We start from the raw sequence: 21,517 nt of genomic DNA, 5'->3' as shown, positions 1-21,517 counted from the left end.
TCTCGTGCAGCCCAGTGCCTGCGGTTGGTTCGGGGAGGCAGGGCTTCGTACCCTCGACATCTGAGGGATCGCCGTGGAGCACGCTGTGGACCGTCCAACAAGTCGTTCCTGGCTAAACTCCTCCTGTTGTGTGCTGTCTCTCTCTCTCTGACTCGCAGCGCTCCCTTCCCGGTCCCGTGGGCTGACGGAGCGCGCGGGGTAGCGAGCGCAGCTGGGGTGTAGCATGCATGAGCGTGCGGTGGGACCGGCGCCCAGGGACGCAGGTGGGCGCGCACTCGGACGCCGCGGGGGCCATGGCTTCGTTCGGGAAGCTGACGGAGTACTTCAGCCTGCGGAAGTCGAGGACGGAGCTGCGCTCCGGGCGGCGGGGCCGGCGGAGCGGGAGCTGTTGCTGTAGTGTCACGGAGTGCAGGTACGGGGTGGCAGTGGCCCATCTGTCCTGGGGCCTCTGTCTGTGCCCAGGGGGCTGCGGGGTGGGAGATGCAGTCCTTGGTGCTTTACCTTCCCTTTACCTCTCCTGGGGCTGGGGAGGGGGCTGGGAGCAAGCTAAGAGCTCTGGAAGCATCACCTCTGTCCTGTCTGGGGGTCCCGAGCAGCTCATTGCCGTGGGACGTCTCTGGCAGGCTCCGCACCCCAGCCTCCATCTCCCTGCCCAGAGCACGTCCCCGGTGGCGGCGGTGCCTCTCAGACGTCTGCTGGGTGGCTGGGTGCACGTGTACCTGCTTGCCTCTGTCTTCTGCTTTCTGTGTTGTGCCGCTGCACTGTCTCCCCGTTACGGCGGTGAGGTTATTGTACCACCGCCGCCCTTCCCTCCCTCTGCCCCCGTGCTGCTGCACACAAAATCCCCAACTGCACGGGCAGCAAGAAGTGGCTTCGCAGGTGGAGGTGAACGCCCGTGTGTGCGCGGTGCTGATGGAGCCTCCTGGTGTGCAGGGGCCGGGGAAGGGAGGAGCTGCGCGTCTGGGTTGTGCTTGGGGACAGGGTGCAATGGCGAGGGGGCTCCTCGGGGCAGACAGACACACGGTTCATCGTCAGCTCGTTTGGGTTGTGGATTGATAAGGGGAACGCGCTGGGAATGGGGAGGGGTGGCATTGGGCTGACTGGAAATCGGCATGGGAGCGTGCTGCCGGCGGGGTGCTCAGGGTCACGGCGGGAGGCAGCAAGGCCAGCCCCAGCTGTAGGGTGCCCGCGTCCTTGTTTTGCAGTGTAAACAGAGTTATTGCAATTAAGAAAATTGCTCTGTGCCTGGGTGGCTTCCCTCTCCTTGGATATTACGAGCAGCTTGTAGGACATGGCCAGCACTTGATGCTCCTCTGGGCTTTTCCCCTCTGCGAGAGCTCACGGTGGGGCAGAGGGTTATCAGCCCAAGCAGCACGTGTCCCCAGATCCTCCCGCTGACCTGCACACGGTGCCTCCCTGCTTCTGGAGGGGTGCGCGTCCATGCGGGGACACATGGAGGGAGAAAATAGCACCAAGACATCCACTCAGCTTCTTCCCTGGTTGCTGAGCATCTCGTACTCTGTAAATGTTCTTAAATTATCTGTGCGGATCAAAAAGAAGTTGGAGGTCTGTTGCTTGGGCCCCTCCTCCTGCTCTCTGCGTTGCTGCCGAGACGGTGAGACGTGACGTGCTGTTGCTGTCTCCCCTCTTCACTCGGTGGTTGCAGGAGACGGGCGCCTCTTCCCCACTCGCTCAAAGCACGGCACGGTTTCTCCAGAAACACAGAAATGTTTGTAGCTGAGCTTTGTGTTCTGCTCGTTCTCGGGAGAGAAACCCCTGGTTTCTGCCCTCAGATTTTCGCTGTGCCGATGCACACCCACCGGAGCTGGGTGTGAGGAAGGTCGGTTCTTCGGGCGCTGCCGAGCGTGGCACGTCCCTGGGACTTACTGGTGTGCAGCCGAGCACCACGTGGAGAGCGAGTGTATGCCGCGTCTCGGCCTCTACCGGCATGAGGGAGACGAGGAGGTGCTCCTGGGGCTCTGCACCCTATTGATCCCCCGTGCGCTGGGTGCTACAGTCCTGGACCTTGTGTTTTGGGGGGAGTTGGGTGGTTTCCCATGTCAAGGGAGATACCATGGTGCCTTCCTAACTCTGGGGCATTAGCCACAAAAGTCGCGTTGCTGGTGTGTAACTCATGTGCCAAATTTCCTGGGGGGAAGCTGGGTGTGGGCGTGTTGGAGTGCTTCCCTCACGCAGGAGCGTGGCTCGCCACGCGTCGGTCACGGCCGTCGGGGCTGCTGCCTGTGGAAGCTCTGCTCTGTGTGGGGCTGGTGGACGTGGTTCCCCCAGCAGAAGTTTCTCCATGTGCCCGGGTGGTCCAGTGTGGCCGAGCTCGGGATGCCGGGAGCCGTGCTCTCCCTGCTCCTTCACGTGTTTTGCCCCCCGAGCTCCCTGGGCTGGCTCTGAGGATGCAGACAGTGTTCCTGGGCCCCCGACTCCCCCAGTGACAGGCTCAAGTACATCTGCAGATACTGAACCCGTTCCCTTGATTGCATGTGGTTGATTATGGAAGTAAAAACAAGTGTTGATTGAAGCACGGGATGCTTTTGAAATCAGCATCCCTTTTCACCCAAGCTACTTGAGATTCTGCCTGTTTTTTCCCTTCCATTTCTGTATGTTGAGAAGCCCCAGTTGAGACCCCTGACCCAAGCTGGACTGGCTGCTGGCATCCAGAAAGCTGAACGCTCATGGCTGGGATCCGAAAGCAAACGAAAGGTGTCTGCTGCCCCATCTGACCCTGTCCTTTCTCTACACGGTGTTTTTTCTAGCTCTGCTGAACAACTTTCTGGTTTTATTTAATTTCTTTATGCTAATGTGGGCAAATTAAACGAGGAAATGACATGCTCAGACCCCACGTTTCCATGTGCATGGAGGTACTGTAGCTCCTGCATCCCAGGCTCAGCAGGGTGATGTCCGCGGGCCCCTCTGGAGCCCTGCCCTGGCCTCTGCGTGGCTGAGGGCAGCCGGGCTCCCACGGCACTTGCAAAGCCGTGTAGTCCCCTGGGACCACAGCAAACAACCGTAGGCAGGTCTGCAGTAAAGAGGATGCACTGACTGGAGTTATTAAATTCTAAGTATAGTGGTCCCACGCATTCTCATAGGACCTAACAGATATTAGCAGGTGTGTAGTTATGGTCTTAAGTAATATCCCTGCCTTTTAAAACTACGCCTCCAGATAAAGCAGTGCGTACGAGGTGGGTAGAGCAAGTCTGCTGGATTTGGGAATTTGTGGGCTCAAAGTTGTGCGCAGAAGAGGAGCCCAGCAATAGCATCGTCTAGGTGCCAGTGGCCAAACACGATGCTCGCAGGAGCTCTGCAGCCTCCGGTGTGCCCCACGCCCTCCTGCTTGGCCACGACCCGTGGCAGAGCCGCGTCGCGGTTGACACCTTCACCGTGAAGTCAGCTGGAAGCTTTTCCCACCTGAGGCTTGCTGGCCGTGCTCAGCAGGAGGACGGGTGCTCTGCTGCGGGGCTGTGGCATGGTGCCCCGTGTTACTAAATCAACTGGGCAGTCAGATCGCCGGGGGCTGAGAGGCTCCGGGTGTGACAAGCTGGGGATCAGAGTGTCCCTAGCATGCAGCTTGTACTGGTGTAGTGATTGAGCGCAAACACACCAGCCAGAGCCTCTCAGGAAAGCGTGTAAGTGATTTATTTGCAGTACCTTTTTTCAGTCTGGTAGAAGCATTGATGGATGAACCAAACGCTCGACTGGTTTTGGAGCTGCACCGCTTTGTGCAGGACGAAGGCCTGGATCACCGCAGGGGTTGATTTCTCCGCAGCTCAGAGGCTGCAGCGCTGGATGCCGGTGCCCGTGGGCAAAAGGCAGGAGGGGCTGGGGGTGCTTGCCGAGGTGCGAGGGGTCTGTTCTTTGTCTTATCTTATGGTGCCAGCCTCCAGGTGCTCGTGCCCAGCTCTCTGCGTGTTGGCAGGACGGGCAGAGAGGATCTGCTTCTGGCATGGAGGAGTAATGAAAGGAAGACAGGTTATACGAAATAGCTCATCTATTCAGTTAGCTATTTTTAAACTGAAAGGGCTGGACAACTAATTTTGGGTTCCTGCAGCTTTTGAAAGTGGATCAGCAAATTGAGAAGGCTATTATCGTGTAACTGGGCTGAAAAAACGGCCTTGCTCCGCTGTGTGTGCTGGGGGGGCTCCAGGGCGAGCCGAAGTTTTCGGAAGCAGGCTGGCACCTTTCCCAGCTGCTGGTTTCAGCCAGGGCTGCTTCGCAGCGAGCTAGCCTGGCAGCGCCCGGGGCTGAGATCCTGGGGCTTGCAGCGATTCTGGGAGGACGAGGATCTGGCATGAGCTGATGGAGTTAACCATTTTTGGAGAATTTCTCGAGGAGACTCTTGGAGTTGATCTTGGCCTGAATGCGATGCTGGCGAGCAGAAACCCCCCAAGAAGGCCAGCCCTTCTGTGGGAGCCGTGACTTGCAGCAGTAACAAATGGCACTTCGTTAAAAATCCCAAATGCTGCCCAGGGGTGGCTTTTGGGAGGCTGTTTGATTTAGCGGCTTTCTCTCTTGGCCCAGTACCACTTTTGGCTAGATCTGCTCACCTGGCTTCAGGAGGCCGATGGCACGTCCGCTCTCTGAGAGCCGTCCCCTCTCCCCTCCTCTGTGGTCCCCAGAGTCCCCCGTGGTCCCCGCAGAGGGGCTTTGACATCTTTACCTGGAGATCGCTGACCTGGTTGTGGAAGAGGAGACCTTCAGGATGGGGGAAGAGGGAGGAGAGATTTGTGCCTGGCTTTAGACCTCGCGTCCCCCTCTGGGGGAGACCTTTGGCCTTGGAGGCAGCAGAACTGAAGACCCCTGAAAACGTAAGGGGTGAAGAGCCTACGTCCTTGGTGGGCTCCAGGAGAGGAGCTTTCTCCTGTTTTTGGGGGAGCAGTGGTGTGACCTGGGGCCAAACCCAGGGAAGCCGAGCTTGGGCGATGGGGAGGAGAGGTGCTTGGCTTGTGCTGAGCCGGGGAGCGGGCAGGCGAGGTGTTTGCTTTAGGGTTTCTGTGCCTTTTTTCTCAATATCTGAATCAGTGATTGGAAGTTGGTGTTAATGAGCAATGAATTAAATTATGTAAGAATTAAATTACATAAAAATTCCAACTTGCCCAGCCTATTTTGCTCATGTCGTTAGATAATCTCCAGCTGCAGGAACGCTGCTCCGGGTGATGCTTCACCTTTGCGCTCGCAGGGGAGCGAAGGCGAGTCCGGGTGTCCCTGCTGCTCTGCGGGAGTGGGACCCCGTCCCGGGCCTGTGGAGGCTGGACTGGGGAGCTGCTCGGGGAGCTGTTGCCTCCCCTCCTTTGGGGCTGTTTTCCACACTGATATCCCGATCCACGTTCCTTGCTTTGTAGTTTGATGGGCTTTGAGGAGGGAGAGCAGGGAGGGGTAGTGGGCAATGTTTTCCTGGCAGGATTGTGCTTAGTTGGTTTTGGGTGTTCAAAAATATCTCTTCGGCTCTGGCAGCGCGTCTATGTTCAAGCACGCGGTCGTGATGGGGAAGAGGAGGAACTGGCAAGTTTTGGGGCTGGAAAACTGCACTGAAGGAACAAATCCTGTGTTAGCTGTGCACAGCACGAGAGAGAGAAAAATGGCAGCAAGTCTTCTGCCTCTGGCTTACAGCGCAGCCTTGCAAGAGTCCCCGTCACTGGAGCGTGACTGCCTTGTGCGTCGTCCTGGGCTGTATCGCAGTGGCACTGTGTTAGAACCACAGAGCGCTCTGGGCCGGCAGGGCCCTTCCCAGCCCATCCCGTCCATCCCCCTGCCAGGGGCAGGGACAGCTTCACCCAGATCAGGGTGCTCAGAGCCCCGGCCAGCCTGGCCTTGAAGGTTGCCAGGGATGGGGCATCTCCCACCGCTCTGGGCAACCCCTGCCAGTGCCTCACCACCCTCAGCGTAAACAATTTCTTCCTTCTATCCAGTCTGCATCTCCTCTCCTTCACTTTCAAACCCTCCCCCCGTGTCCTGTCGCTACAGGCCCTGCTAAAAAGCCTGTCCCCCCCTTTCTTGTCGGCCCCCTTTAAGCACGGCAAGGCCGCAGTGAGGTCTCCCCGCAGCCTCCTCCTCCCCAGGCTGAACCCCCCCAGCTCTCAGCCTGCCCTCACAGCAGAGCTGGGCCACCCTCGGAGCATTTCGGTGGCCTCCCCTGGCCCCGCTCCCACAGCTCCATGTCCTTCCCGTGCTGAGGACCCCCGAGCTGGACGTGGGGCTCCAGGGGGTCTCCCCAGAGGGGGCAGAGGGGCAGAATCCCCTCCCTCGCCCCGCTGCCCACGCTGCGGGGGATGCAGCCCAGGAGACGCTTGGCTTTCTGGGCTGCCAGAGCACATTGCCGGCCCGTGGCCAGCTTTCCATCCCCCAGCACCCCCAAGTCCTTCTCGGCAGGGCTGCTCTCCACCCCTCCATCCCCCAGCCTGTGCTGACACCGGGGGTTGCCCCCACCCCGGTGCAGGACCCTGCCCTTGCCCTTGTTGAACCCCATGAGGTTCACCCAGGCCCCCCTCTCCAGCCGGCCCAGGTCCCTCTGGATGCCATCCCGTCCCTCAGGCGTGTCCGCTGCACCCCTCAGCTTGGTGCCATCTGCAAACCTGCCGAGGGTGCGCTCGATCCCGCTGTCTGTGTCACTGATGAAGATAAACAGTACTGGTCCCAGTATGGACCCCTGTGGGACACCACTTGTCACTGATCTCCATGAGGACATCGAGCTGTTGACCACTACCCTCTGGATGCGACCATCCAGCCAATTCCTCATCCACCGAACAGTCCATCCATCAAATCCATCTCTCTCCAACTTAGAGAGAGGGACATTGTGGGGGACCATGTCAAAGGCCTTGCAGAAGTCCAGACAGATGACATCCATAGCTCTTCCCTCGTCCACTGATGCAGTCACTCCATCATAGAAGACCACTAGGTTGGTCAGGCAAGACTTGCCCTTGGTGAAGCTATGTTGGCTGTCTCGAATCACCTCCCTGTCCTCCATGTGCCTTAGCATAGCTTCTAGGAGGATCTGTTCCATGATCTCCCCAGGCAGCGAGGTGAGGCCGACAGGTCGGTAGTTCCCAGGGCCCTCCTTTGTACCCTTTTTAAAAATAGGTGCCACGTTTCCCTTTTTCCAGTCACCAGGGGCTTCAGATGTCATGGAGACTGGCTTGGCAAGTACATCAGCCAATTCCCTCAGGACGCTGCGATGCATCTTGTCAGGTGCCGTAGACTTATGGATGTTCAGGTTCCTCAGGTGGTCATGAACCCGATCTTCTCTTCTCAGTGGCAGGGACTTGTTGCACAATGTCGCATGGGACATGGTGCTGGGGACTGAGCCCACTCCTTCCAAGTCCCAGTCTGGGAGTTGTTAGTCAATGCTGGCTGTTTTAAACACGTGTAGGGGTGGGAGCTGGTAGGATGGAGCAAGCAGCCAGTCGGGGTGTGCAGAGTGGTGGGGCAGCGCCTGGAGCTCCAGGGGAGCCTCTGTCTGTCTGCCAGCCTCGATGGATGCTGGGGCGTCTTGTGCACGCACCTCCAGCATTTAGTCTTGCAAAAGTGCGTGGACCGTTTTTCCCAAGTACTGTATCCTGCAGCTTGAGCTTTTAACACACGGTAAACCTTTCCCCGAAAGAGGCATCTCGAAGGGGCACTGAGGCTCTCTCATACATGGCCGATAGTTTGACTGACTTTTCCCCCTTTGTTTTTGACATGTTTTGAACAAAACCTTTCTGCTTCCAAATGACACGTCAATACGGAAAGATACCTGCATTTTAAAAGAGAAGACAAGTAAGGATCTTGGAAGTGTTTTGGGTTAAGTGAGAAGTTTCCGCCTGAAATGTCAGTAAGGTGTTGGTGGCACTCGTATCTCAAACTTCCCAGCTCTGACACCTTCCTCGCCTGCTGGGAGGCCAGCAGGAAAATGTGTCTGGGTGCATGGATTCGCATTTTTGCTGCAACAAACAGATCATTGTAACCTGTTACCAAAAAAAAAAAGTAAAAATTTGATGTCCATCGCTACTGCGTGGAGGTGCTCTGTGCCTGTGCCTAACCAGGCTGAGCTGGAAATGGAGTCCTAAATCCAGTGTTAGTGACTCAGACCGTTGCTTTGCAGAAGTGCCGAGCACCCGTTAATCCTGTTAACTGTAGCAGGCAGCAGACACTCAGCAGCTTTACAACTTAGCTGGTGTCGTTTGCGTGGCCGTGCAAGAACAGGAGAAAGAGCTTTCGGAGCTGGAGCTGAAAACTTCAGCCTCTTTCAGCTGGAGAGATGCTTGGCCGGGGAGCTCGATGGCGGGGCGCGGGGTGCTCCCGGGTTGCACGGCTGGATGGCTGGCTGTCCTCAGGCACCGCTTGTGCGTGGTTGGGTGAAGCCTGTTTGAAATCGGGAGTGCTGCCACTGCGCTTTCCCACCTCGTCTGGCATCGCAGCGCTGTGCGGTGGTGGCCGTTGGGGTGACCGGTGCCTTTCAGCTCTTGCATCTCACAGCTGCCTCCTTCGCCCTCCGTGCTGGCGGTGAGGTGAAGGACCACGTCTTCCTCCCCTCTCCTCTGCGTCAGCTTTTCCCCAGGCTGTGCGAGCGCCGTGTCCCGGGTGTCTCACAGAGATGACAAGCCGTCAGACGTAAACGTTCTGTTTTGTGAGCAGAGTGGCAGTGCCACGGGAGGAAATGACATTTAGCTTTTGTTGCTTGATTGAGCTGCCTGGGCTTTGCATGTTAAACCCAAAGAGGCTTTTTAGCTCTGCTCTCCCCCGTCGTTTGCATCACTGTGGCTGTGATCTAGCAGGAGGGGGCTTGGGGAGCAGCATGGACAAGAAATCTCTCTTCCCATCCAACCTGTCCTTGCAAGGGGGCCTCTCCGCCAGAACCTGCCACGTCCTGATTCTCCACGGAGGTTTCTGTGCACTGGGGGATGCCTGGTGCCTTTCCAGTTCCAGCACCCAGTAACCTGGCCGCGGCTCTGCAGCGCTCCTGGTCCCAGAGCGGGCTGCTGGCTCCCTCCTCTCTCGCCCTGCCGTGGTGCCGGGCACCAGCACGTTGACGGGGGAAGCGGTGTGGGCAGAGCCAGGTGTGCCGTGCTTCTCTGGTCCGCGCTGCCTCTTGGTGCTCCTCAAAAGCCTGCTCTTGTGGCTGTGGGTAGAGGCGTGTTTAAGATCTCTGCCGTGAAAGCACAGGTACACGCCGGTCTGGGAGCTGGCTGGGAAATTCAAGCTTTCTGGGTCTGGCAGGCTGGAAAAGCACACCGGGGCTCTGGGTGTCACCGTTTTGGGTTTTGGGCCATGTTGTATCTAAAGCCAGGTGATGTGGCTTGCACCTGGTGTTCTTCCTTTATGCCTTGCGTCTGGCCTCCTTTTAAAGCTAATCTTCGTGACAGGAGATGAGGTTGGGAGCTGACGATTTTCCGCACAAGCTGAAGCTAATCTTTGCCTGGATTAGGCAGAAAAAAAAAGGATAGTCATCCTTTATTTTGGAATGGTAGTTGGATGGGGTAGTGGGAGGAAGGGGAAGTTATACTGGTATTAAGGGGAATTACATATGTAGCATGACTACAGAAAACTTCTCCTTCAGCAGAAAGCCTTGGCCTGTGAGTCACGGTTGCTAGAAAGACTGTTTGATTCCTAACTCACCCACTGTTTTGGCACTGAGTCACAGCTGGGTGGGTGTGCAGGTAGGAAACAGGAGCACCAGCAATACACACCGGGACTTACGCACGGAGAAGGGGAAGGAAGTGATTTCAGACGGCGGACGTGAATTTTAACAGCTTCTAATAAAAGCGGCGGCGGGCAAGGGGAAGATTTCTGAACGGAGGTTGTCCCTGTTTGCCCTCCTCGGCCGGCTCCTGCCCGCGCAGGGCAGCCCCCCGGCTGCGTGCCCAGCAGCCCCGCTCCTGGCTCGTGTGGCCCGCGGGGCTTTTCTCGCTCCACTCGTGCAGCAAATGCTGCTCCCCAGCTGGGAGCGGGTTTTGAGGGGGGCCCTGCGGGCGCAGGGGAGCTATGGGGGTGTTGGCTGTCCTGCTAACAGGCGTCAAGATACCTCGCTGCATCGGCATCGCGTGCCTTTGGAGGTGAAGGGAAGGGGCTTTGTGCGCTCGCATGCCTCAAGGAGATGTTGAGCTGAACGGCACATGGGGAGCCTGTGGGGATCACAGAACCACAGACCGCTTTGGGCTGGCAGGGCCCTTCCCAGCCCATCCCGTCCATCCCCCTGCCAGGGGCAGGGACAGCTTCACCCAGATCAGGGTGCTCAGAGCCCCGGCCAGCCTGGCCTTGAAGGTTGCCAGGGATGGGGCATCTCCCACCGCTCTGGGCAACCCCTGCCAGTGCCTCACCACCCTCAGCGTAAACAATTTCTTCCTTCTATCCAGGCTGAATCTCCCCTCCTTCACTTTCAAACCCTCCCCCCGTGTCCTGTCGCTACAGGCCCTGCTAAAAAGCCTGTCCCCCCCTTTCTTGTCGGCCCCCTTTAAGCACGGCAAGGCCGCAGTGAGGTCTCCCCGCAGCCCCCTCCTCCCCAGGCTGAACCCCCCCAGCTCTCAGCCTGCCCTCGCAGCAGAGCTGGGCCACCCTCGGAGCATTTCGGTGGATGGCAGCGTCGGAGCCCGTGGGTGCCGGTGGGGGCAGTGGGCAGAGCCCTGGGGATTTGGAGGGGTCCGAGCACACGGTATCAGCTGTCCATCGCCCACTGGCATGCTCAGCACCCCAGTGCAGGAGGCTGAGCAGGGGAGGACCTGTCCTGCAAACAGCCACCCGTCCTCGCATGCTGCAGGACCTCCTAAAAGTGACCGGCCCTGACCTGGCTCCGGTGGAGGGTGGGAAGTCGGAGCGGAGCAGCCGTGTGCCCAGCCCAGCCCCCTCCTGCAGGGAGTTTGGGTGGGTTATCTCCTTTAGCCCCTTGCTGGGGGAAGAGGAGGAGAGGGCTGCTCCCGAGAGAGCATCCAGCTGATGCTCTGCCGCAGGAGCTGGGCTGAGACGGGGCTCCTGAAGAGTCGGAAAGGCGGGGGGGTCGCGTTGTCAAAGGAGATTTTTTCTGGACCCAGGAAGAAACATTTTAAAGAGGAAAGAAAAAAAGGAGACTTCTATTTAGAATATTTCAGATGGGAAGACTAGAGCACTTTCTTTAATAATTAAAAAGTTAATTTTTTTTTTTTTCAAAATTCTGTGTTTTCTCCCGTAGGAATGGTTGGCTATTATATAAATTTATGCAAAATATTTTTAGTTTGCATTTTTTTCATGGGAAGGAAAACCATGCTCCTGGTTAGCTGGCTATGGCAGCCGCTTTGGCCTGGGGAGCAGAGCAGAGCCCTGACCCTCGCCCCCCACCCGAGGCAGCCCCCCGGGTGCAGGCACTGCTGCCCGGAGCACCCATGTCCTTCCACGGGCGTTTGGTGCTTGGAAGCCACCGGAGCTGGGGTTTGTGCCGACCGGCTGCTCTGGGCCCGCTGCTGCCTACCTTGTGCACAGAATTCAGGTGGCCGCCTCTGTTGCATCTTTTCTTGGTGGCAAATCCATGTTTGTGAAAAACTGGAAAGCTTCAGCACATTATTCTGTTGCTTTAAAGATCAAATAGTTAAAATTTAGATAATGGAAGGACTCTGTCCTGGTGCATGTTATAGAAGTCTCCAGAGATGCACCCGCAGCCGGCACCCCGGAGGCTGCAAGGGCTTGCTACTTGGAGCAATAGAAACCCATGGGTTATTTATTCCTACCACCTTGATGACCTTCCAAAGGCATAAAAACTATATCACGTTTATATTCACGAGGAACAGAGGCTGGTTTTACCTCGGCAAGGCTTGCTGCTGAGGAAATGCCCAGCCTGTTGTCGGCTGGGCTGGACTGCCTGGGATTTCATCCTCCCGCGATCTCTGGTGGGGCCGGCCGCAGCCTGCTCCTGCACAAACCACCCAGCAGCCTGCGGGAGAATATTACCGGGGAACACACGGAGAAAATACATCTGTGACCGAAGCGTAAAAGCAATTCACAGTAACGGTGCTGTTAACCCTTGTGGTGCTGTTTGATGAGGTACAAGTGGTGGTGCAGGGCAGGAGAGGAGAGCGGAGCCCCGGCGCTGGGCTGTAGGGCCGATCGCTGCCGAGAGAAGAGGCACCGGCGAAGTGGGTTTCGGCGGGTGTGTGTTGATTCATCGCCCCGTGCATGTGCGCTGCGAGGCCCTGAACCAAGCAGCCGTGCTGGCTTTTCGTGTTCGTCTTTTCCAGAGAGAGGTAGGGAGAGTGGGAGCTTATTCAAACTGAGGATTTTAGGGGCTGCTTTTCCCTCCTGAGGGGCAGCGGCCGGTATGTGCTTCCCCTGGCAGAACCAGTCTCTGCCTTCCTCTGCGGGCGCTGAGCTGAAACGGCTCACAGACAGCCTGGCAGCTAAAGCTGTGCCCGGGCGCTTCCTTAGAAACGGGGTGCTTTTGGGCTTTGCTTCCCTTGCATCCCACGGGATGGACCCGCACCCAGCCCCGCGGGGCAGTTGCTTGCTCCCGGCGCTGGTGACGTTGTGCAGCGAGGCCCTGGGGCTGGCTGGGACCCGGACCTGAGCCTGCCGCCAAGGAAACCCGTGCCTGACTGCGGCTGCCTGGCCTCCGCGCTCCCGCACCGGGGCGGCTCTCCGCCTGGCAGCTGATCAGCACCCTGCCGCGAAGGCCGGGGGGTGGGCTTCCCTTCTGGTATTTTGGGGTTTCTGGTATTTTGGGGTTTCTGGTATTTTGGGGCTGTTTGCTTCTTCCCTCGCAAGACATAAAACCCATGAACCCCTCCCAGCCCGGGAGGGCAGAGGCGAGCGCCCGCCGCGAGCAGCTGTTGCAGGGGGTCCTGCCCTGGCCGAAAGCTCTGCTGCCAGCGCCCCGCGGCATCGATTCCTCCTTCACTGAAAGCCATTTTTTTAGGGATGTTACAAGGATACATCACAAGCATAAAAATCCGCCTTGTTGAATGGGCTTGTTGTCCATCTGGCCATGGTGGTGACCTGCCTCTCGTGCTCCTGATGTTCTGGTGCTTCAAAGGAAAATGAAAACCAGCCTAAGGCTCTGGCTGAAAGGTGGTGCCCGGGAGGGTTTAAAACAAGAATATGCTGTCCAAGCCTGTGATTCTAAATATATTTTTTGACCAAAACATATGAAATAATCATTTTTGCCAGGGGTTAGTAGTCAGAGCTAGGCCAGCTTTGCCATTGTTAGCCTTAAGAGCTGGAGAACTTGGTCACGCTGCAGAAATTGCAGGCTTTAAAACAAACCGAGCAGCCCCGACAGATGTCTCGCCTGTCTTTATGCTTTTGTGCTGGAGCACGTAGAGTTCATGCCTAAAGCGTCTCCCCGGTGTTTGCCGGGCGCAGCAGTGTCCTTTCCAAGATGATCTCAGCGGCTTTTTGTCTCCTTGGTCGTGTGACTCGGATTTAGAAGCAACAGGGGAGACCAGCCCTGTGTCACGAGGCTGGGAACGGGACCAGGAGTTTGGCCGTGCGGCCGGTGGGCATCCCCGGAGGGGCTGTGCCGTGCCGGGGGGCAGCAGTGAATGAGCATCGCCGCTCCGGCCCCACCTCGGTGAATTTGTGCCGGCGCAGGGTCGGTGAGAAGCGGGCAGTGGGTGCTGGAGGTGGCTGCGGTGCTGGGCATCATGCTCGACCCCCGTCGTGTCCTCCTGGAAAGGTGTTTGCAAATGTAAAGGAGGCAGTTATGTATTTATCTCGCAAGTTAGCCAGCCTTTTAAAATCTGAGCGAAGATGCTTGTCTTCTGTGTTACTTGCGCTTCATTAGCTTTTTGTCTCTGAAATTTTTCAAGGGCAAACAGGAGATGAGTAATCGCTACAAAAGAAAAGTGGGAGCCAGGGCGCAGCATCTGTGGTTCAGCATCTTGTGAACCTGGGAAGCGGGGGGTTTTTGCTCTGTCCAGCCCTTGGCGGGTCACATAACCCCTTCTCATCTCTGCTTTCCCCCGCCGTTAAACATCAGTGTATGGGTAATAACGGTGTGGAGCTGAAAGGTTTGTCATTTAAAGCAAGGAACTGCCTTGCTCTTCTCTGGGCCAGTTTGTCCTCCTAACGTGCCTGTCGCACAGCGGCTGCGTCCCAAAGACGCCTTGCTGTCCCTCACCTGCCTCGGGGCTGGCCCCGTTTCTGAGCCGTCGCTGTGTCCCTGGGGTGGCGTCTTGCTGGCGGCTGAGTTTGTGTGCAAGATCTTTAGGTGAGCTTCCTAATTCATCCAAAATACCCTTCTTAATAAGGTGGGGAGCGCAGCCTCAGCCCTTTGTCTTTTGGAGAGTGGTCCATGAGCCTTTTGTGCTGCCTGTGGAGCATCCCAGATGCCTTTGGCCGTCCTCTCGGCTTCGCGGTGCCTGGACGGCAGAGCCTGGCTGCAGGCGCAGGGACCCTGGGGCGTTTGCTGGTCCCTGAGGATGCAGGTCACGCTCTCGAGCTGCCGGGAGGGAGGACGCTCGCCGGCTCCGCGTCGTGCCGGGATTCATGTGCTCACCTTCGTCTGCCCTCTTTCCCCATTTATCAGGGAGAACTCCGTGAGCAGGATAAATGTTCACGCTCCATAAGCGTTTCTGCTTCTTTCACTGGAGACTTTCTGTCTTTGGCCTTTGTGTTTGTTGGGGAGGCGCAGCTGCAGCAGGCCTGGGCTGGGCATCTCTGCCAGAGCCCTCCCGAGAGCCCGGTGCCGGCTTCGGCCCTGCTCGCGGTGTGCGGGTCGGCGTAGCGGGTGGGCAAGAGGGTGCGCAGGGCTCCTCTGCTCCGCGGGACATGGAAAGGACGGTCTTGTGGCATGGCGGGGACAGAGCGTGTCTGTGCGCTGGGGTCTGGTCGGGGCAGGGTGACCGCCGGCGAGGGCCCCCGCGGGGTGCACGGGAGCTGGGGAAGGCCCTGGGGGGGACTGGGGAGAGCTCCCCGCTGGCCCCGGATTTGGTTTGCTGCCTGCAATGGAGACGGAAAAGAACATTCTTCTAACAAAGAACCCAACATACTTTGAATAAATGAACGGCCGTGTCTGGCCCCAAAGTATTTCCTTTTCCCTTTTTAACAATTACATTTAAGTAAATGTTGAAGTGGAAGCGTTGCTATAAAACACAGCCACGGTGCTTGGGTTCAGAACTGCCGGTGCGAAATGGTGGTGGGTTTTCACCTCGTTTCCCTGAGGCAGTGCGTGAGGCTGGCCAGCCGGGGCTGGCTTTGCCTGGTGACCCGCTTGGGCTGACGGTGTCGGCGGTGCCGGGGGGAGTGCCGGCAGAGCGGCAGTAGGTCTTTAGCACTGAGCAAACGCCCGGTGGGCGAGAGGCTGTCGGTAGCGTCGGCAGTCGCCGGGTGTGACGCCGGCTGTCGCGCACCGGGGCTCTCGGGGCTCAGCAGGCAGCTGCTGCCACGAACAGGCCTTTTGGCCTTTTTCTGGGAAATGTGGCAATTGGCCCCTAGCCCGGCAGGCTGGGTGCTGAAAGCAGGGCTGGGTCCCGGCGCACGGCTGGACTCGGAGGGGCCGTGGGTGCTGAATGCTCCTCCAAGAAGCTCTTCTGAAACGTTTTGCTGAGGCTCTCCCAGGGTTTCCAGGCATGACCTGCTCTCCTGCACCTCCCGCGGCCCCTCAAGCCCGTGTCACCCCTCCTAATTGACGTGCAGTTTCGCAGGGACAGCAGCAATTATGCCCCTGATGCCGGGCGGTGCTTTGTTCAGTGCTCGGGCGATGGCCCCGGCGGAAGAGATGCACTTCAAGCCAGAGAGATGGCAGGAGAGAAAGCTTTTGCAAACCAGCTGGTGGAAATCATGGTATTTACCAGCTCACAGCTGAGCTTGGGAAGGTATTTTTATAGCTTCGCATGGTTTGTTTTTTTTTTTTTTCCCCTTTTCTGAACTTGCAGGCTGAATGCTGTTTTGGTTTTTGTTTTGCTTTGAAACTGTTTCACAGCCAGATAAAAGATGCTCTGTTTTCAGCTATCATCCTCCGCTCTTCAGCCCCTGTTACCTTCTAACAGCATGAAGACAGTTGTGTGGAGGCTTGGCTTGAACTGGGAAGAGAGAGATGTCTCAGGGCTGAACTCCTGCACGGGGGATACCTGCTGTGCTCCGTGCAGGCAGCAGACGGGGCTGCCGCTGCCTCCTCTCTGGCCCCCAACAGTTAAAAAGTGACCGAGCATGGTTGTGTGGTCCCCAGCGCGGGGCTAGGACTGGCCGAACTTCTTGTGCTCCAGGGATGCTCTTGGGACCAGGGGAGGACACGGCAGCAGCACCTTGCGGGTGGCGCAGCCCGGCAGCGGTGCGGGGCGCGGAGAGGACCGCGCGCAGGGCTCGGCCGTCCCCTGCAGCGATGCTCAGGCTTCTCTGTTAAAGTGGTTGCCGCCCTCTGTGGTGTCGGCTGCTCCTCTCTCCTGCTAAAAACGTGGCTCTGTGCGACGGGGGGTCCTGCTGCAAGGAGGTGGCTTGAGATGAGAACTGGTGCTTCTGTGGCTTCTGCGTTGGCTGCTGGGTAGTTAACTCAGATACATACACTGGGCAGCGAGAGAAGAAGATTTTCTGTTTGGGTATTTTTTTTGAATGCAAAGGGAAGATTTCTCGGTGATTTTCTCTGGCTTTGCAATTCACAGGGTCACTGGAAAAGTACCAGTGATTCATGGGTTTGCTAACAGCTGATAAGGTTTCCAGAGCAAACCACGGTGATGTGAACAGGCGCGGGTGCCCTGTGAAGGCTACTCTCTTCCTAAATCCTTGGGCTTTGGTTTCCGAGGCCACCCTGTATTTTGCCGGTTGTATCGCTCCCTCTCTGACTCCTTCTCTAGGCTTCCCCACTGCTGGGCCATCCCCTTAAACTTCACTCCCTGCTTCGTGGGGCCCTGCCGCTGCTTTGGGCTTGGGACCAGGCTGACTTGCGTCCCGGAGGCTGCTGCCGCTGTCACCTCCTGCTTCTGTCCAGAAACGGCCTCTAAGGCCCTGGCAGCCTCCTCTGCTGCACCTCTCCTCCACAGCCGTGCCTGGCTTCGGGCGCTGGGAGCGGGGCTGGCCAGGGCCCGCAGCCCCGGCTGCTGGGGTGTCCGCCGTCCGGCTCTGCTCCCGGCTGCTTCCCGCAGGCTCTGCCTCTCCCCGGGCATGGATGGAAAGTGGGGTGAGGCACCACGGGGATGGCAGTAAAAGATGAACCCTGCACCGTGGAGCTGAGCACCGCTGGGAAATCTCCTCATGCCCTGGCTCCTCCACTTTTTTTTTTTTTAAATTCTTGTTTGCATTTTGGGGCTGTGAGCTCGTCGGGATACAGTGTTGACCCCTTGTGCCTGGCACCTTACACCCAACTGGGTCTCCGCAAGCAGTTTCAGGGAATGGACGTGGGTGTTTTGTTTATTTTTTTCAATTTTGCAGCCATTGCTTGTGGTAAGAGGCTGTGCGGTCCAGGCTGCGGAGGAGGTGCATGCCGCCTTCGCCCTCCTCCCTGGGCAGGGGTGCGTCTGCCCTTGCCCCAGTCCAGTGGAGGGTTGTGGTGGGTAACTGCTCCTCCTGCCTTGTAGCATCTCTCATTTTCCTGAATCCAGCTGAAACCTTTGCCGAGTTTTTAAGGTCAGGTTGCTAAGTTACACCTCCTTGGAGGAGCAGGCTGAGCAGCGCGTTGCAGGCAGGAGCAGCTGCCGGCTGGTAGTGTCCCTTTGCAACAACCGGGCGCTCCTGGCCCCATCCCTGCCATCCTCCGTCAGTCCCGGGCTGATCTCCCTACCTCACTTAGCTGTTCTTCCCCAGACCTTCAGCTTTCTAAGCTTCCTTTGCTCAGCAGATTCAGTGAAGTAATTGACTGAGGGTGCAGAGGAGCCACCCACAATTACCTGTGAAATGCCGTGTGGTCCTGCAGGAGGAGGAGCAGCCGTTTGGCTTCTCCATCTTCTTTTTTTGAATCCCTATTTGCCTTTTGGGGCTGTGAGCCCGTCGGGACACACGTTGTCCCCCTCGGAGCTTGGAAATGGCCTCACGTGTCAGGGCGCACGGCTGTCACCAAGCCACAGCTCTGGAGCAGGCAAGCAAGGTCCGGAGCAGCTGGTGCCCCGCTCCTCTGCCCCTCTCCCTCTTCAGCCTTGCTCCCTGGCTTAGCCTCCTTCTCTCCTTCCCATTTTCCGTGAGCAACCAGGCTCTGGGAAGACTGGGGGGAGCTGGATTAGCATGGTGCGCGCTCGGGTTCGTCTGAGAGCTGCTGGGACTGAGCGCTGTGGCAGGGCGAGGGCTTCCCTCTTCCCAGGAATGGGACATCCCTGGAGGGTCCCACCCTCAGGCTTTTCCAGGAGATGTGCGGGAGGTTTTCTTGCTCAGTTCCCTGGGAAATCGTGTAAATTGGTGAGGCTTATTGGGGTCCTTTTTGGATGGTGAGAGTAGTGGGTTTAGGGTTATTTTTTCCCTCCTGCTTGCTGTCTCTGTTGTGGCTGGCACGGTGACTCCTCCGTCCTTCCCCTGGGCAAGCTGCAGGCTCTGTCCTCTCCAGGCCGGGCTGGGAAGTGCCCTCCGCAGAGCAGCTTCTCCCGCATCGAAATAAGCGGGGAGGACGGGCTGGGGGGGGTGGTTGCTTGCAGGAGGGATGCGGGATCTGGCTTTCTCTGGTTTAACTTGCATTAACCTTTTCCCTGTCCCTCCCTTCGCTTTATCTCTGCTCAGCCCTTCCCCTCTCTTTCCCTGGGGTGATGGAGAAGCCGGACATCGCCATGGGGAAGGTGCTGGACGCAGATCATCTTTTGAGATGTGTTCTGCCTCTTTTTTTCGCCTTTTTTTGTCATGGTGGCTTTTTTTGTTAGCCTGTTTGCTTTCAATAAACGCCTGGGGCAGCAGCACCCGTGTCCCCTGGGCGTCACGGGCTGTGGCTCGGGTGGGGGATGCTGGAGCAGTCAGCTGGGCTTGCGCCATGCCTGGCACAACCGGCGTGTGCCCTGCGGCTGTCCCCGGGGCTGGTGGCAGGGGACCCGGCCCTGGTGACTGTTCTCACGTTTCCCCATCTGTCCGCAGACTGGGAGTGATGGAGCTGTCACTGGGCTCCTGCCGGAGCTCTTGCACGCAGCCAGAAGGATTTTTCCACCCTTGTCAAGACTCGATTATGTGCTCTCCTTTCTACCAAAATGCCGAACAGCAGCTAAATATAGGCTGTAACAGCGTTGATTATGGCTTTTCTAATTGAGCTTTACACTCCATCGGGGATCTTTATTAATGGGATGTGGCATCCTTGATAAGACCTAGCTGCGGAGCCTGCTCGGGAAGCGTACGCAGATGCAGCGTGACTCCCGCTGGCGTCAGGTCCCGGCTGACGGTTGCTGCTGAGGCTCTGGAGTTGGGCACGGGAAGACCTGGGTAGATCCACGGAGCTGGCGTGCGCGTGGGAATTCGAGTTCAGATTTCAGATCTAACCAGGTTTCTAGTTGCTTTGCTCTTTCTGATCTAAGTCATTGTTTGCGGCTACACAACTTAAAAATTTCTCCTCTAAGGGCGTGAATTCTTCCCTTTTTACCCCGGTGTGATTTGTGTGAGTGGCACTGTAGGCACAAAGGGATGTTAGTGCTTAAAATGCTAATGCCGTTCTGCAGGTGATGGAGCTACAGGCAGGTGCGTTTAAAAGCCCTGAGATTTACATGCAAGCAAAAAGGAGTGTTTTGAACGGCGGCAGAGCCTAGGACTCATTTATGCAGCACAGCGATGTGTTAAGTTACATCCCTGTTGTCTTGTGCCAGGGAAATGTGTTACAGTGGGAGGCACATACGTTTTACTGAAATAGAAACAACTCAGGATGCTAATTCTGGCTTTGTATCTCCTGGCGTAGCTTGTTTTCATGTCGATGCAAGCGAAGCGTGGGGCTTGGAGTGGGCAGGATGGTGCTGTGCGCCCGGCGCGGCTGCGGCGGTGCCTCTCCAGGGCCGGGGCAGTGCTGTCCCTGCCGCCGTCCCTGTCCCCAGAGCGCTCGGTGACAGCTCTGTGGAGCAGAGCCGCGTTGCCTGGGAATCAAAGGCAAATGCAATTTATGCAGAAATCATAATAAATTTCTGAACCGAAATGTGGAAACGCGGTCCCCGTCCCCGCTCCAATGGACGCATCTTTTCGGGTCTGGGTAAGGGGGGCTGTGGCTCCTGCCCGAGTGCTGCCCGCCGGTTGCTGCGTGCCTGATGCGGTGCCGTCCCGCGGGAGCCCTGCGCGGGGCCGCAGCTCTGCCCCGGCCCCGGTGTCGCTGCTCGCCTGTGCATTGCATCGACGCCGACACCCGTCGGGAGCTGCTGTCACATTTGTAAAGGGGAGTGAAAAACGATCATAATAAACGTAGCGGTGACAGGCAGCCGCCCAGGGTCAGGAGCTTTTGCATGATAGACTCTCCCTGTGCGCCCTTGAGGACTGGCTTAGTGAAAATAGGATAAAATTTAGTGCTGTAACGTGCAGGGAGGCAGAGCGCTCGCCCCGCCGTCCACACCGGGAGCTCGGCTCTGCCTGATGCGCCGGGATGGGTGGAGGATCCCGGGTCTGAGCTGGAGGGAGGGCAAGCGAGGGTGTGGAAACAACCATGGGGAATGAAAGCTCATTTTGCAAGAGGAGGCTGAAGGAACTTGCCTTAATCAGCCTAGGAAAATGCAGGCTGGAAGGAGCTGTGGCTGCGGTATAAGGGAAGTTAATCATGGGAGCAAACACCAGAGAGAGGGAATAATTATTTAAGCTAAAGGTTAATATTGGCACAAGAACCAGTGAGCATAAGCGAGCTAAGAATTGAATTTTGGATGGAAATTTGAAGGTTTTGTACCATTCAGTATGGGATTTGGGAACAGCCTTGTGTGAGGAGGGACCCTTTGCCGAGCCCCCTCGGGGTGTGCTGGGGAGCTCAGTTGGGCTCAGGCGTGGGCTCTGTGACAGCGGGGGACGGGGCTGGACAGCCTTGGGATGATCCCAGCCCGCAGCCCTCGGCACAGGGTGATCCCCCCCCCGGCTCCTCACGCCGCGGCGGTGCTGGGCATCCGTTCCTTTTTACCACATTTCTGGGGTCTTTGCAGCATGGCCTGGGCCAGTGTCATCCCCGAGGACAGCACCCGAGGACCATCCCTTGAGGGATGCTGCGGGGTGATGCAGGAGAAAGGGGACCTGCTCCCATGCCCCACTGCGAGGCTCAGCACGCTCTGGGATTTGGGAGGAGAAGGAGGCTCGTGGTCACCCTGCTCGCACACTGGTGTGCATCTTGGTCACCCCTGCAGCTTTTGAGGCCCATCATCAGACTTGGTTGAGTTTTGACCCCATAGAGACCTTGAACTTGTGTTTCTACATGTTGCATGATGCCTTCGTGACCTCTGTAGTGCCTGCTGCCTGAGTCTGTCTTGCTGCGGTCTGGACCTTCCCTACAGCCCATGCCCCTGGCACCCCGGGTGACCTGGTTTCTGCCACAAAAACCATTCTGCTGTCTTGGATGATGCTCAGTGCTAAGTGGGGTTTTTAACTCATTTAAAGGGAATTCATATCATTTCATTGAATCCTCTGGTTTGTTTATTTGCTTAATTTTGAGTATCTGTGTGTTTTGAGGTGGGATGAGTGCTAAAAGGCTTCATGTGCTGTTTATGCTGATTGTGGCTTGCAGCTT

The 21,517-nt window shown here is 57.4% G+C and overlaps 1 protein-coding gene across 1 annotated transcript in view; it reads left to right on the top strand.

The window, feature by feature from the left end:
* Positions 1-293: 293 nt before the first annotated feature.
* Positions 294-21,517, top strand: part of LOC309590728 (ankyrin repeat and fibronectin type-III domain-containing protein 1-like) — a gene marked incomplete at its 5' end in the record, with an annotated part of 203,436 nt that continues 182,212 nt past the window's right edge. Inside the window, one exon of the mRNA XM_082312132.1 lies at positions 294-412. Coding sequence (XP_082168258.1) covers positions 294-412 — 119 coding nt within the window. The remainder of the gene's footprint in view (positions 413-21,517) is intronic.

This window comes from Platalea leucorodia (genome assembly GCF_965183815.1).
Source record: "Platalea leucorodia genome assembly, chromosome: 5".
Classification (NCBI taxonomy): Eukaryota; Metazoa; Chordata; class Aves; order Pelecaniformes; family Threskiornithidae; genus Platalea; species Platalea leucorodia.
This window is presented reverse-complemented; position numbering and strand designations above follow the sequence as displayed.